Below are 14537 nucleotides of genomic sequence, written 5' to 3'. Positions count from 1 at the left end.
TTTCTTTTGCCCAGTCACTGAACCTGAAGTCCTCAACATCATTACTAAGCTTAAATCTTCCTCCCATTCCAGAGATCCTCTCCCTGCTGACCTGGTCCAAGATTTAAAATTCGCCATTGCTCCATATTGGACCTCGTTCATCAACTCATCATTTGCCTCCGGTTGTGTCCCTGTCTCCCTTCAGCTTGGACAAATCACCCCTATCCTCAAAAACCCCACAGCTGACCCCAACGACCTTAACAATCTTCGTCCCTTCTCCAACCTTCCTCTGCTATCTAAAGCCCTAGGAAAATGCGCTCTACTCCAATTGGACAAATATACATTTAACCACTTGGACTCATGTTAGTCTTGCTTTAGAAAGGGTTGCAGTACCGAAACTGCTATGCTTAATATAATCGACGACCTTCACCACTCCCTTGATCAGGGGGAATCCACCCTTCTCATTCTCTGCAGCTTTTGATACTGTCAACCACCCCGCCTTGCTTAACACTTTGAAAGATCGGTTTGACTTTAACAGTTTAGTCCTCAAATGGTTCTCCTCCTTTTTCCAACACAGATCCCAACAAATTAAAATACTTGACTGCCTTTCTAAACCCTTGCCGGTCTCCTTAGGAGTCCCACAGGGCTCTATTCTCTCTCCTTCTCTATTCAACCTCTTCATGGAACCCCTTGCCCTCATCCCTAACCAAGCGGGAATCAATTACCACCTCTATGCTGATGACACCCAACTTTAACACAAGATTAAATCCCGTGCAGGCGTTTCCACCTCAAAGAGACCCTGTTCAAGATTCAATCTTGGTTTCATCACAACCACCTTAAATTCAACCCTAAAAAACTGAAGTCATTCTTTTCTCCCCTAAAAATAACCCACTCCCAATCCAACACTGGATCACTGGCCTTAAAGCCCTCAAATGTTCTCTCACCATATCCAACACAGTCAAATCCCTTGGAATCAGTATTGACCAGAACCTCAGTCTTACTTCTCACATAAAGAAATTGGCCAAAGTTGCTCTCTACACTCTTCATCACCTTAAGAAAAGCAAACCCTTCATTCCTACAGATGACTTTAAATTAGTGGTCCGATCTCTGGTCCTGTCCCGAATTCACTTTGGCAACCCCACTCTTTCAGGAACACCGAAAGTCTAGTTAGCCCCTATCAAATCTGTCCTTAACCTCGCTGCCAGGCTAATTATGGATTGCAAGCATACTGAACACATTTCCCCCGCTCTCGAAACCCTCAAATGGCTTTCCCTTGAAGGCAGATCCATCTACAAGACTGCTTGCATCACGCACAAAGCCCTCCATCAAAACACCCCTCAGTACCTCTCCGTTAAACCCCACAAAGCTGGCTGCTCTAGAGCATTAAGGAGCACAAACGTTCTTGTCCTAGTCCTGCCTGTTAAAAAAGAAATCCACTCAATCACGTTCCTTCTCCAGAAATGCACCTATCACCTGGAATTCCCTCCCTATAGAAATACGCGATAACCTCTCTTACCCTAGCTTCAAAAAGGATCTAAAGCTGCACCTTCTCAACAAATATTGGGACTCTTAACATTTTTATCTGTACCCTAATTCCCACCACCCTCCCTACAGTATAGGTTTCCCCCTTTCGATGCCCTGACTCCCTCTCCCTCCCCACTTGACCTATTTTCCATTACTTCTGTCTCTCCCCCTTTGTTTTCTATCCTTGTTCTTGCCCTTGCACTTATACTATTTTCCTACCCATCATCTTCCACTATTTCACCCAACTCTTACTTCCCTCTTCTTCTCCATTCCCATTTACCTTGCCCTCCTAATCCATTTAAGATTGGATGTTTTCCCACTGAATGCCTTTTTTACCTCCCCCTTTCTTTTCTGTATTGTTTTTCATGTCCCAATTACTTGTATTTTTCCTTATTGTCCAAATGTTCAATGCAATCTTGCCTGTCTAGATCCTTGTAAAGCGCTCTGATACCCTCGGGTCCAACCAGCGCTATATAAAAGCTTTTAAATAAATAAATTAGCAAATAAGTGGTAAAGTAGGATTTTAAGTCACAATTTTGAAAATGCCACTTTTAGGAAGTATACCAAACAGTGATGGATGGAATGCTTGAATTATCTCAGCCACTGGTAATCACTCGGGCTCCATCCCAATCTACTTCAGTTTGGACCTAGCTATATGCAAACCAGTCTTGGCCCTGCTCCAATAGGAACAGTTCAGCCCAAACTGCTAACCCAGGACCAGTTCTGCCCTAGTTATGGGCTCATCAGCCGGGTACAGGTTGGTTCCAGTGACACAGTGTGCACGGGACCCGCAAATGATCTGGCTTTTCGTGGTTCAACCGGATTGTGGCTGTTTCTTGAGAAGGGTTTTCAACTCCCTCAATCAATAACCACATGTCTTACATCCATGTTCCTCATTCCATTGCATATATACATGAGGAAAATGTTCACACCATGTCCATTAAAACTGTAATGAAGACGCCTAGGACTTGTAGTAATGAAGAAATTAGAGATCAGCACGAAATGTTTGACAGATGCAACAGATTGAGAAATCCCTGAATGAGAGAAGTCGTACAACTGATGCAAGATATGATATGATATAGACATTTGATATAGCGCATGAATCACTCCAGAAGGGGTATCTCTGTACTGCACTGCTAAGAAAGGAGAGACTTCCTAAACCAGCCAGGTCTTTAAACCCTTCTTGAAGGAGATGAAGTCTGAGCAGAGGTGGAGCATAGAGGGGAGTTTGTTCCAATGATTGGGGGCAATGTAGGAAAACAATATACCTCCTGATTTGAGGTCCGAATGCGTGGAACAGTCAGAAGATCCTTTTCCGAAGAACTAAGGCATCATGCAGGTTCATATGGTTTTATACGCATGGAAAAATAGGCGGGGCGGGATTTGTGAAGTGCCTTATGTGTCAGACAGCAGAGTTTAAAAATGACCCGATTTATAATAGGCAGTCAATGGAGCTTCCAAAGAATAGGGAAAGAGGGGGAGGAAGAAGGAAGATTACAAATTAGACTAGCACCAGTGTTCTGGACCACCTGCAACTTGGTGAGCAAGGAATTGTTTACTGATGTTAAGAGAGCATCCCCACAGCCCAGGTGACTGGTTATGAGAGCTTGCACAAGAGTTTTTTTAGCACTGCTGGGGAGCCAAGGGAGAGCTTTTTTAAGAAGCCTCATAGTAGCGAAGCAGGAGCTGCAGGTGGCATTTTCTTGGTCCTACATGGGGAGAGACTGAGCAAGCTTCACTCCGAGTTTTTCCACAGGCTGCTCAGGTGAAGGGGCTGGGCCCAGTAAGGGCGGCCACGAGTCTGCCGACCAGAGCTCAGATGCTTTCCCAAAGAGCAAAATCTCAGTCTTGTCGCTGTTTAGTTGGAGATAGTTACTAGACATCTAAGCAGCGACTTTCCTCACACAATTAGCAAACTTGCTTTTCATTTTGTCTGGGTCTGGGCCGAAGGAAATGAGAATTTGGTGTCTTCAGCATACAACACTATCTCCACATCACAGGCTCTCACGATCTGGGTAAGTGGCGCCACATAGATATTAAGGAGGGTAGGGCTTAGACAAATACATAAGACGTGACTTGAAAAGGTCCAGGCAGACCTGTTGTTTTCGATTGGTAAGCAAGTTGCAGAGCCAATGCAGGGCTCTGCCATGTAGCCCAGACTCGTGAAGCCTGTGACAGCTTGGGGACAAGAGGTGTCTGGTATGAAGCATAACCAAACTCACAAGAGTTTACAAATTATGGGCCTGATTCACAAGCTGTACTTTGTAATACATTTTGTAGTACTACAAAATGTATTACAAATTGCAATTCACAAACTACGTGTGGAAATTTAAGCAACTTTATTAACTATACTTATTTAGTGCAGATTTACCCACCCTGACTGTGGGATCTCTGCACACGTAAGCAAGTATAGATGTTAGTACTAATAATGGGAGAGACATATGGGAGTGGCTTAAAGAAGGGGCAGACGTTCTACAAAAAGAGTTAAAGGTATTTAGAAAGGATCAGGAAGGGGTTTAGGAAATAACCTCACCCATTCATACTCAGTTTGTAAATACTGAATATAGTAAACTTACTCCAAAGTGTAAACTCACTCAAGAGTTTGTTATCTGTGTGACTCAGGCCCTGTGTACTTAGGTATGACTCAAGTAACCTCAAAATAGTAAGATCAGAAATGATTCCCTTGACTCTTTCCTATCATGCTCCGGTAAGCCTTACATGTCAGTTGGGTGGGGTTGAATAAGGAAACAAGGAACATGGCACACCTGGAGAATTGATCTATCACTCCTATTAAGGACAGAGTTTATAGTTTATTGTCAATTCCAGACCAAGGATTTGTTTTAGATCAATTTGAATTCAGCCAAGCTTAGGACAATGTGAAAAACTTTTAAACATATACTAGGAGTTCTTGAATGTCAAATTTCTGTCAAATGGGAGAGCAGAGGAACAAATTCATCAAGTCAATGAGATGCATCTTTCACCTACTATAAATATAGTAGTTCAAGTCCCAGTGAGGAGAACCTAAAAAATTAGAGGACACCAAGCTGAAAATCAAATATTAAGGAGCACAAAAGAAACTCATTAATAAAAAGACAATGTACCAATGGTACATGGTTGGGAAAAGTTGGGCCTAGATGAGGGAATTGGGAGTATAGTCAAAGATCCTGAGTAGCAAACATGTCTTTGGATTTCTATACAAATTTATATCTAGAGACCCTAAATCCTAATCAGTGGAAATTCAATCCTAGCTACAATAATCTAAGCTGGAAGAAGTACAATAGAAGTCCTGCAGATTCTTTATAGACCAATAAGTCAGGAATGACTAAAGGAAGTAATTTGATTGATGGCTACCGGAAAGGCACTGGGGCGAATGGGTTTCCAGCGGAAATATATAAATCACTTTTATGAGAGTTTATCTCCTATATGTTCATTGTTAAACACTATATTGCTAGAAGGGAAAACACCTGCCTCACTGAAAGTCAGCAAACTAGTCACTTTTCTAAAACCAGGGAAGAACCCAGAAAGTATCTCATATCATCTCATAACATTGTTAAATGTCAACTAAAATTATTAATGACAATTATTTCTAATAGATTGGCTGATACACTTGGGATTTACCAAGGGAGTAACAGATCTTGAGACAGGCCTTATACCATCTTTCTCTATTTAGTTCTTAGATGCTGTTGATCTGATGAACAGGGAAATATTTGATTAAGTACCTATATTCAATGAATGTTCCCTATGAGTTCCGAGATTGATTAGGGTCCTGTATTATTGATCCAAAGTACAAATACTACTGAATGATGAAGCAGCAGGGAAATTAAATCTAAGGGGACACATGTTGGGAGTGTCTACCATCCCAGTTATTATACTCTTCATAGAGTCCCTACATTTCTTAAATCAGCCCATGCAGTTAATGGAGCCTCGTTCAGTCGTATGCGGATTCCTTGGCCCTCTTTATTACTTCAGGAGACAGCAATATTACGCTGGTATTTGATACAATAAAAAGGTTTTCTACTATCTCTGGCTACAAGATTAATACCCCCAAGACAGAAGTCCCACTGGAAAATTGTGATCTACCCTGGGATATTGAAGTATCATATTTACACATCCAATTTGATATCTGGGAGTACCGTTTCCTCATCATTAGAAGATATATTTGATTAAATGCTGGTTGGTTTATTATTAAATTAAAGAAATATTTTTACCTATGATGCCATTTATCTCTTTTAATTGTAGTGGATATCAATATAATTAAAATAGTTGCCCTACAGTAATGCGTAGCCTTTTGCAGATAATTCCTTGTACTTTGAAAAATTATTTCTTTAGAAAATATATATGGAGTCATGGCATTATTTAAATGTGAATACCCCTGACTCCGGTTAGTAAGAATAAACTATGCTGACAGCAGGTGAAGGGAGGGCAGATAATTCAACGAATAGTGAACACTGAAGTGAATAGGCAATATAATACGACTCTTCTAAATTAAAGGACAGTAATACTACTTCGTAGGCTCACTTCTCAGAGAAAAGTCAGATATTTTTAGGGAGACGCTCTCCCACCAATCCGGCAAAGGTATGTAGCTAGAATTTATGAACAATTTGTAATACTACAAATTATAAACCATTAAAAAATCAAAGCTGCTTTGGAAATGCATTTAAGCTTTTTGTATTCAGAGAAGGAGTAAGTGCGGATAAACTCAGGAATCAATTGAGTCAGTTACACCTAACCCCAGTTTGTATTCATAAATTCACTGAATCAATCCCAGCTACATTTAAGAGAAGTCTTAAAGTGACAGAGGACTGGAAACGTATGTTGTGGGATTGTAACAAAATTAAACATTTCTGGGAGTCTTTGTTTACACTGGTGGAAAAAGTCAGACATATTTTATACTGTATCACTGCTAAAATATGCTTGGTTGGCGTTGGTTAGCCGAAAGTAAGGATAAAATTGAGGCTACAACAATGAAGGCTAGATCTTTAAATGCACCAAAATGGAGATCAATAGATATATTGGCATTGGAAGAGTCTTACCATAGGAAATTGATTATGTAAAAGGTTTGAGAAATGCTGGGTCATATCAAATAGTAGTTCAAAGGATGTATTGAACATGTGACTTTATAAAAATTATTAGTGAATATATTATCCCTCAATAGAGCAATTGTAATGAAATAAAGTATTTTTTTCTTTGTTTTATGAAATGTATTGTAACAGTGCTTCACTTCCCAGTAAAAACAATAGTGACAGAAATGTTCTGCAAATTAAAAGACTGTTTTTTCATATATTTTCCAGAACGGTCTTGCAATGGAAATGCCCTGGTGAATGTAACCTGCACTGTGAATGTTGGCAACGGCGATCACCCTTCCTGGATCGCCAATTCAGCTGCAGAACCTCGATTGTCCTCCACAATGAAGGAAAGCATCCCTCAGTCAAATCAAGAGCACAATTTACCTGAGCCTGAGGCACATCTTTCATTTGAAGAGTTCGCTCTGCATCCAAAAGGGGAGCTATTACCGCTAGGTATAGAAGACACAGAAAGAAAAGCAAGCCCTGGAAAAGGCCAATAGGTCTTGCTTTTAATATGCTGGTGAAGACCTGCTGGTTTTGCTAATGCTTGCTTGCTTTGGCATACTCTATACCCAAAAGTACACAAGCGTGTGGACACATGGGTGCTCACCTTGAAATGATTTATGTCAAAATAATTGCGAGATGTCATCTTGTGCGTCGGCTTACATGCGCAGGGACAAGCAGCCACCCTGGAAAACGTTTTGTCAGGCTATGGGGAGAAGGGTCATCCAATGGAGAGCAGAGAACTGAGACTGACAAGAACGCCATCCAATCATGAACAATCACTTGACTTAAAGTCCACTCTATGGGTTCTATTATACACATGAGGTCATCAAAAACAACAGCTAAAGCTGTCTTTACGTAAGAGATAACAAGTGAAACCAACAAAACTAAGTTAGCATTTTTTTACATACCTTTTTACCGTAAAGCACATCATATAAATATGTGGGAAAATACTTATCTAATATCCATAGAAATTAGATTTGAAAAAGAATGGAATACATTGAATAAACCTAACAGATTTACAAAAACAATTTTTTGCATTGTAAGTCAAAAATAATGAATGTGGGTCTTTGGCTTTGAAAACGGTAAAATCTGAGTTCTGCATTCTCTCCTGCCCAGCCATTCCAGTGGAAACATGGGTCAGGCCTCAAATAAATGCTCACATCATTCTGTAAGAACTGTATGTAAAAAGTGCCATCAACTCAATGAATTTCTGCTGCTGGGCCATGTGCTATTTTCCTCTACTGCAGAGGTCTTCAAACTTTTTGATGCCGAGACCCCCTTGTAAAACCTTTTTAGGCGTAAGGACCCCCTTACGACAAAAGATTCTAGAAACTGGTACTCATCATCAACAACTATCGACAACCATAAATGCGCCTGTTAGACCTCATCACATCCATCCATCCATCATCCATCATTCATCCACCCACACTTTCACACATCCATCCATCCACCCTTTCATCCATACATCCATCCACCCTTTCATCCATACATCCATCCTTCATCCACCCACCCTTTCATCCATCCATCCACCCATCATTCATCCCCCCACCTTTTCACACATCCATCCATACATCCATCCTTCATCCACCCACCCTTTCATCCATCCATCCACCCATCATTCATCCCCCCACCTTTTCACACATCCATCCATACATCCATCCTTCACCCAGCCACCCTTTCATCCATCCATTCACCCATCATTCATCCACCCACCTTTTCACACATCCATCATTCATCCATGCAACCTTTTTATCCATCCATACATCCGTCCTTCATCCATCTACCTTTTTGTCCTTCCATCCATACATACATCCTTCATCCATCCACCCTTTCATCCATCCATCCATCCTTCATCCATCCACCCACCCTTTCATCCATCCATCCATCATTCATCCATGCAACCTTGTATCCATCCACACATCCATCCTTCATCCATCCACCCTTTCATCCATCCATCCACCCACCTTTTCACACATCCATCCATCCTTCATCCATCCACCCTTTCATCTTTACATCCATCCACTCATCATTCATCCACCCACCTTTTCACACATCCATCTATTCATCCTTACACCCACCCATCCATCCATCCTTCCTTCCATCCATCCACCCACCCTTCATCCTTCCATTCACACATACATTCATCCTTCATCCACCCATTATTCATCCAGCCACCTTTTCTGTGCCTCTCTCATGGGGGTGGGGTCAGTATCTCTCTGCGTCTTCTTCCTTCTTCTTCCTCTCTCATGGGAGGGCATCTCTGTGCTTCCCTGCTTGGGGGGGTGGGGGGGAGCAGACAGGCTGTATAAACACCTCACCGTGAAGAACAGTCTCAGGCACATTTCTCCTGCACAGGCGCCAGGTATGAGGGCTCGTGGGACTTGAACCAATGACTCTAATCTCCTTCTGCTGTTTACTATGTGTGTTTGTAAAGCGCTCTGATACCTACGGCTTAAGCTAGCGCTATATAAAACGTTAAAAATAAAAATAAACCCCACAGCTAAGTCCATTGATTGAATTCAAAGGGCTACAGCCTCCTGCCCCAGACACCCCCCCCCCTCTCCCTCTCCCCAGCACGTGTAAGTGAGCCCGGCTGAAACAGCTTCGGGACACACAGAAAGGCACACCCGAGTACTTCACAGGTCTTCAGAAGACCTTTACTTGTTAATGAGGCGTGAATTAGGCCTCCGCCGTGATCACCCGGCCTCAATCAGCCTGACGCCAGGAACTGCTGCACGCTGCAACAGAATCTGCGACCCCCTTCCCAGGACTCCACGACCCCCCTGGGGGTCGCGCCCCACAGATTGAAGACCTCTGCTCTACTGTAAGAGCTATTAACTGCTTCTCCCTCCTTGTCCATTCACTCACCAACCGTCCCACCCATTTCTTTGTTGAACTGAGTAGATAAGGACGAAAAAAATCGTGAAAATGTGATTACTTTTTCATTCTCCCCCTACTTGTTTTGCTATAGCTAATGGTGTGTGTGAATCAGAGCAGGAAATAACGCCTCTATCTTCTATTTTCTAACTATCAATCCACTTAAATAGTGCATTATTATGTATATGTGTGGTATTGTTGCCTTTTGATTTGTGAGTACATTTCACAAAACTTCGCTAACATTTTTAAACATGAGGCTGAGGTATGTATGACGTATTTACGCATGCTTTGACAGCGCATGCCTTGACAATGCGGGCAATACAATGAAAGCGTTCTTACCACGTGTTCCATTACAATGCAAGTCGTTACAATGACTTGCCTTGGGGAAGTGATGGGGACTGGAATAGTATATTTGAGCTATTCCAACTCCAGTCTGTGCAACAGTAGGGAAGGTGTTGGATTTAAAATCAAACAATGAGTTCCCTAAAGCAAGTCGTTGTAATGACTTGCGTTGTAATGGAGCGCATGGCAACAGTGCATTCATTGTAGCGCCCGCATTGTAATGGCATTGCGTAGTTCTGTCTGCGTTGTATTTGCTGTTTCCCGTGGCTGAGGCTGAGGCTGCGATTCTTTCCCTTTCCCTTGATTTTGCATGGGCCATTCATATCAGGCCAGCAACATGTATGCAACATGTCTGCTCCTCTGTGCTGGTCCTAGGATTTATATTTGAATAGGAGAGCACATATTATGCAGACAAATAGCTAGCGACAATGTGCAGAGATTTTTGGCCAAACCAAAAATTGTATCAAAGGTAATCGTACCTCCTAGAGCACAGATACATAAAATACTAGCTCAAAGTTGGGGATAAATACAATTTTAGCCCCTGAATTGTTCAAATACTTTTGCAGCGTTTAGAAGTGAGTGGTCTTCCTAATCAGAATAGCAAAGGTACATTTGTGTCCCGTGGATTACTTTATGTAAGTTTGTTTTGCTGTTGTTTTGTTCTCTCAATTAATGCTTGCTGTCTTTAGCTGATATTTAACTGGTGACTTTGATGTGATTTGACTAGGTTGGGTTACAAGACAACTGAGCATTGGGTTGGTGGGGTGTGATTATGGAATGCAAGGGTGTAGTCAGTGAGATTTTGGGGGTGTGAATCAAAAATCTACCAACTAATAAAGCAGTGGCTGCAGGGTGAATGGGTGAGATGACCACGGTTCGATATGGACTGTTCTCATGAGGAGCAGAGTCCGTACTGATTTGTATTAGGTTAGTCGCAGGGGCTGAGTTAGCGTTCGGTAGACAGGTACTCAGTTGTTATGGTGACAGAGAACCCTGTCCGCCATACTTAAGGTTTGCTCTCCTGATTTCAAGTCAGGCAGACCGCAAGTTTTACGACCACAGAGTAAAATGTACTCCACCGGTGTAAAATTTCCTCTGATGGCCCAACTTATAGTGGATTGCTGGATGGCTTTTTTTGCTGCCCATCAAACATTTACTACACTGACAGGAGCCGCCACAACAGTGGTTCCTGCCAATGTATAAAGATGTCAGCAGGGCTGGTGGACATCTTTAAATATGGCGGTGGGAGTAAAGGCTGGGTGGCAGGTGTAAAGTCCTCCACCACCTGTCTGCCTTTACTCCATCTGCTAAATCTTAAATCAGGCCCTCTAGCTGGAGAGGTACACGTGGTGAAAAATAATCGTTTGGATGCTACTCCAAGCAATTGCAAGTTGTTAGACTATTTGTAAGCATTCGTTCCATCACATTTTGGGCATTTTATTGCGAGTAGCATGTCTGGAAACCTGAGACTGGTACAGCTTTCAAAGCCTACTACTGAAAATGTTGGTGAATTCTAATAAGTAGTAATTTTGCATTCATTAAAAAAGTAAATCAATGGTGCAAATTTGCTACATTTTTGGTAAACCAGTCACTATACATACTTAAGTTCCTGATTCAGAAAATGAATAAGTTAAAATCTCTTAGTGAAATAAGGATGATTAGAAACTCACAGTCACCAGTCCCAACTACCCGGCTAAGAATTAATTTATTTGGGGTGTGTTACTGCCCAAATTGCCACCTGGAAGCTACACCCCTATGGAATGTGGGCCACGGGTCTCTGGACCCACATCCTTCAGAAGTTACTAGGAACCAGAGCTAAGTAAGAAGTTGTTTGAAGCAAATCATTCTGTACCTACGTGCTTTATAAAATGTGGATATAATTCTCCAACCTATTCCCCTTACACTGTTATCACATTGTTTGAACATCATTATTACATTCGTGGAATTGGAATAAATATGTCTTATCAATTGGCAGGCTCTCACACACCATTGTTATTCTGAACTGGATGTATTACCATGCAGAACATTTCTACTGCACAGAGGGCCTTAGTGTCTAATTCCAAATTGAATGTTTAGCAAAGACTTGAAACTGCCCTGCCCACCACAGTATAAAATGCACTGTCAGTCGAACTTTGAATGGAGTCCTAATCACTGGCTTTGGCTAATGTTTTGAAAATATTGCTTTTGAGTTCTGCTTCGTATTGATTTATATTTTGTTTTTCGTTGATACTGTGAAGTTGCTGTTTTGGAGATTCATAATGGAAGTACTTGCCATCTGAGGTATTTTTCCTTTACTGTTACCTCTTTTTTTATGTGTATTTGTTTTAGAAAGTTAAGAGCTAGGATGCCTTCTGATTTAGTTAGCTTTTTATGAAACCTTTAAATAAAATGAATTGAAACAAAATACCACAAATGAAGATTGAATTCTTATAGCGACACAAATGTGTATCATTTTGCATCTATTTATTTACTGATGTGGTGCAAGAAAGATTAGAAGAGAACTGTGGTGGGAGAGCTCTGTAAATGTCTTGGTACTGGGATATCAATGCGTGGTACACAATGCCTTAGATGATCAGTGCGCTGGGAGAGCTCTGCAAATTGTCTCAGTACTGGATATTAGTGTATGCTTCTTCCTCATGTAAAGCGCTCTGATAACTCCGGGTCTAGCCAGCGCTATATAAAACGCAATAAATAAATATGGTGCCAGATAGATCAGAGCTATGCTGTGCTGGGAGAGCTCTGCAAATGTCTCAGTACGGCTGTGGCGGCTGCCCCAAATCCAAAGTGATGGTATGGGGGTGGAGGGGTGTTAGAGAAAACAATAATTATATGATATGCTCAATTGCTGATGCAGACCCCGAAGTTTAAGCGCCAGCGTCTGTGTGGCAATTCCTTTGTGCGCAGAGCTGGTTTGGCTTGGAACTCGTTGCCCTTAGCCCTGCGGAGCATTCAAGACCCATTGTTGTTCAGGGAGAAACACAAAACGTTGCTTTTTTAATCAGTTGAGCGGGCATTTCTTTCTTTCGGAAGCTTGCGCCGGGACACTCCCAAGTAGCCGTGCGCTTTACAAATTAAAGATAACATAACATAACATTAAAAAAAAATTACCTGTCCTGCAGTGGGCCCTGATGCTGCCGGCTGCCTCTGTGCTCCTCTCCTCCCAGGAGTCACTGGAGCACAAACCACAGGCTCCCCACCAAATCCAGACGGTGCTTTCGTGCTATATCAAGCATGAGAGCAGTGCCGGAATTGGCCTGAGCTGGCTGAAATGACTCTCATTCACAAATAGGGAGCCTGTGCCATTTCTCTACTAAGCTGTGGAATACAGCTGGGTCGTAGAAATGTAAGGGCGCATGTCGGTTTGGCCGTCTTAAGACAGCCGGCCAAACTGACATACGCACTTACAGTGGACAACTCTCCTCCTACCTACCACGGTCCATACGCGCCACGCCCGCCAGCCCACCCTAGATTCCATGGCTGAGTCAATCTGTGGAAAATTAAATATTAATATTGTTTTACTAGCATTTTATTTTTTGCTGACTGACCAATGGGCCGACACTCCTCGCCATTACAGAGGAGCCACCCCTGCAGTACTAGGATATAAGTTTGTGGTGCAAGACGGATATGTTACCCATACATTTTTCTTACATTATTTGTCTCTCCTTTGTTTTCTCTTCTTTCCTTCCCTTCCCTTCCCTTCTGTTCCATCCTCTGTATGCCTTCTCTCACTGAGCACAACCTGTTTACCTTAATCTCTATTATTCAATTTCTGTAAGCTGCCCACAACTCACTTACAATATCACAACTTCTTCTCTGAAACTCATACCACTGTAACCTAACAATAATTAATCTCATCCAGTTCCCCTATTAATCACACAAACCATCAGAATGAAATCACAAACCCCCTGACTAATGAGCACAACTAACTCTTATTCATGTAATTCACCACAAAGAAATTGGAGTAGTAATTCCACTCCACTCATGTTACCTACCCCAGTGGTGACTCCAGTGGGTGCAGAATTATTAGGGATTGCCCAAAGGTTCCTCTGAGAAATGAAGAATTAATGGGGAAATCAGTAAGTCTGGCTTCAATCTCCTGGTGATTCTTAATTTTCCCCTAGAGTTGAACCCATAGATAACCCAGAGATTGTTGTTGCTTTCAGGAGAACGGTGACATTTCCTTGGTTTGCAGAAGATTGACAGACCTTACAATTCCAACCAGTGCCGGACTGGTTACCGGGTGTTTTTTGCTGGGGTGGCAGGGTGGGGTAAGGTTAACTACGGAGGGGCCAATTTTGTTGCTATGGAGCTGCAGACGCTTTTAAATGAACAATGCAAAACCAATAGCTTTAAAGCGTACTTTCCCAAACATTTGTTTGCATTGTTTATTAAGGAAAGCCTGGTAGCCAGTCCGGGCCTGATTCCTACAGATCTGGTAATCGTCATTACCAGCCCCATCAGGATTAACAAGGACCCCATAATGAGGCAAAAACATTTTTCCAGAGCTGATTTAGGTACCCAGGGCCTCATTTGCGCCACCGGAAAATCCCTTTTTTGTTGTTCCGGTGGTGCAATGTGCCACTGGCATATTTATAAGGCCATGTAAAGCCATGTTATGTGGCTTTTCATGGCCTTATAAATATGTGCCCCTTTAACACAGAAAACTGTGTGAAACGGGTGTTCCATGGATGTTGCTGGGGTGTTCCCAGCATCATCCATGGCTTTTTGACACTGCTCCAGATT

The 14537-nt window shown here is 42.2% G+C and overlaps 1 protein-coding gene across 1 annotated transcript in view; it reads left to right on the top strand.

Moving 5' to 3' along the window:
- Window positions 1-7813, top strand: part of TNFRSF1B (TNF receptor superfamily member 1B) — a 239739-nt gene extending 231926 nt beyond the window's left edge. Inside the window, exon 10 of the mRNA XM_078642197.1 lies at window positions 6795-7813. Within this exon, the coding sequence (XP_078498323.1) occupies window positions 6795-7069 (275 nt within the window). The 3' untranslated portion in view covers window positions 7070-7813. The remainder of the gene's footprint in view (window positions 1-6794) is intronic.
- Window positions 7814-14537: the final 6724 nt, after the last annotated feature.

Source organism: Lissotriton helveticus, chromosome 5_1 (genome assembly GCF_964261635.1).
Source record: "Lissotriton helveticus chromosome 5_1, aLisHel1.1, whole genome shotgun sequence".
NCBI lineage: Eukaryota > Metazoa > Chordata > Amphibia > Caudata > Salamandridae > Lissotriton > Lissotriton helveticus.
The sequence above is the reverse complement of the archived record's forward strand: the minus strand, read 5'-3'. Positions and strand labels throughout refer to the sequence as shown.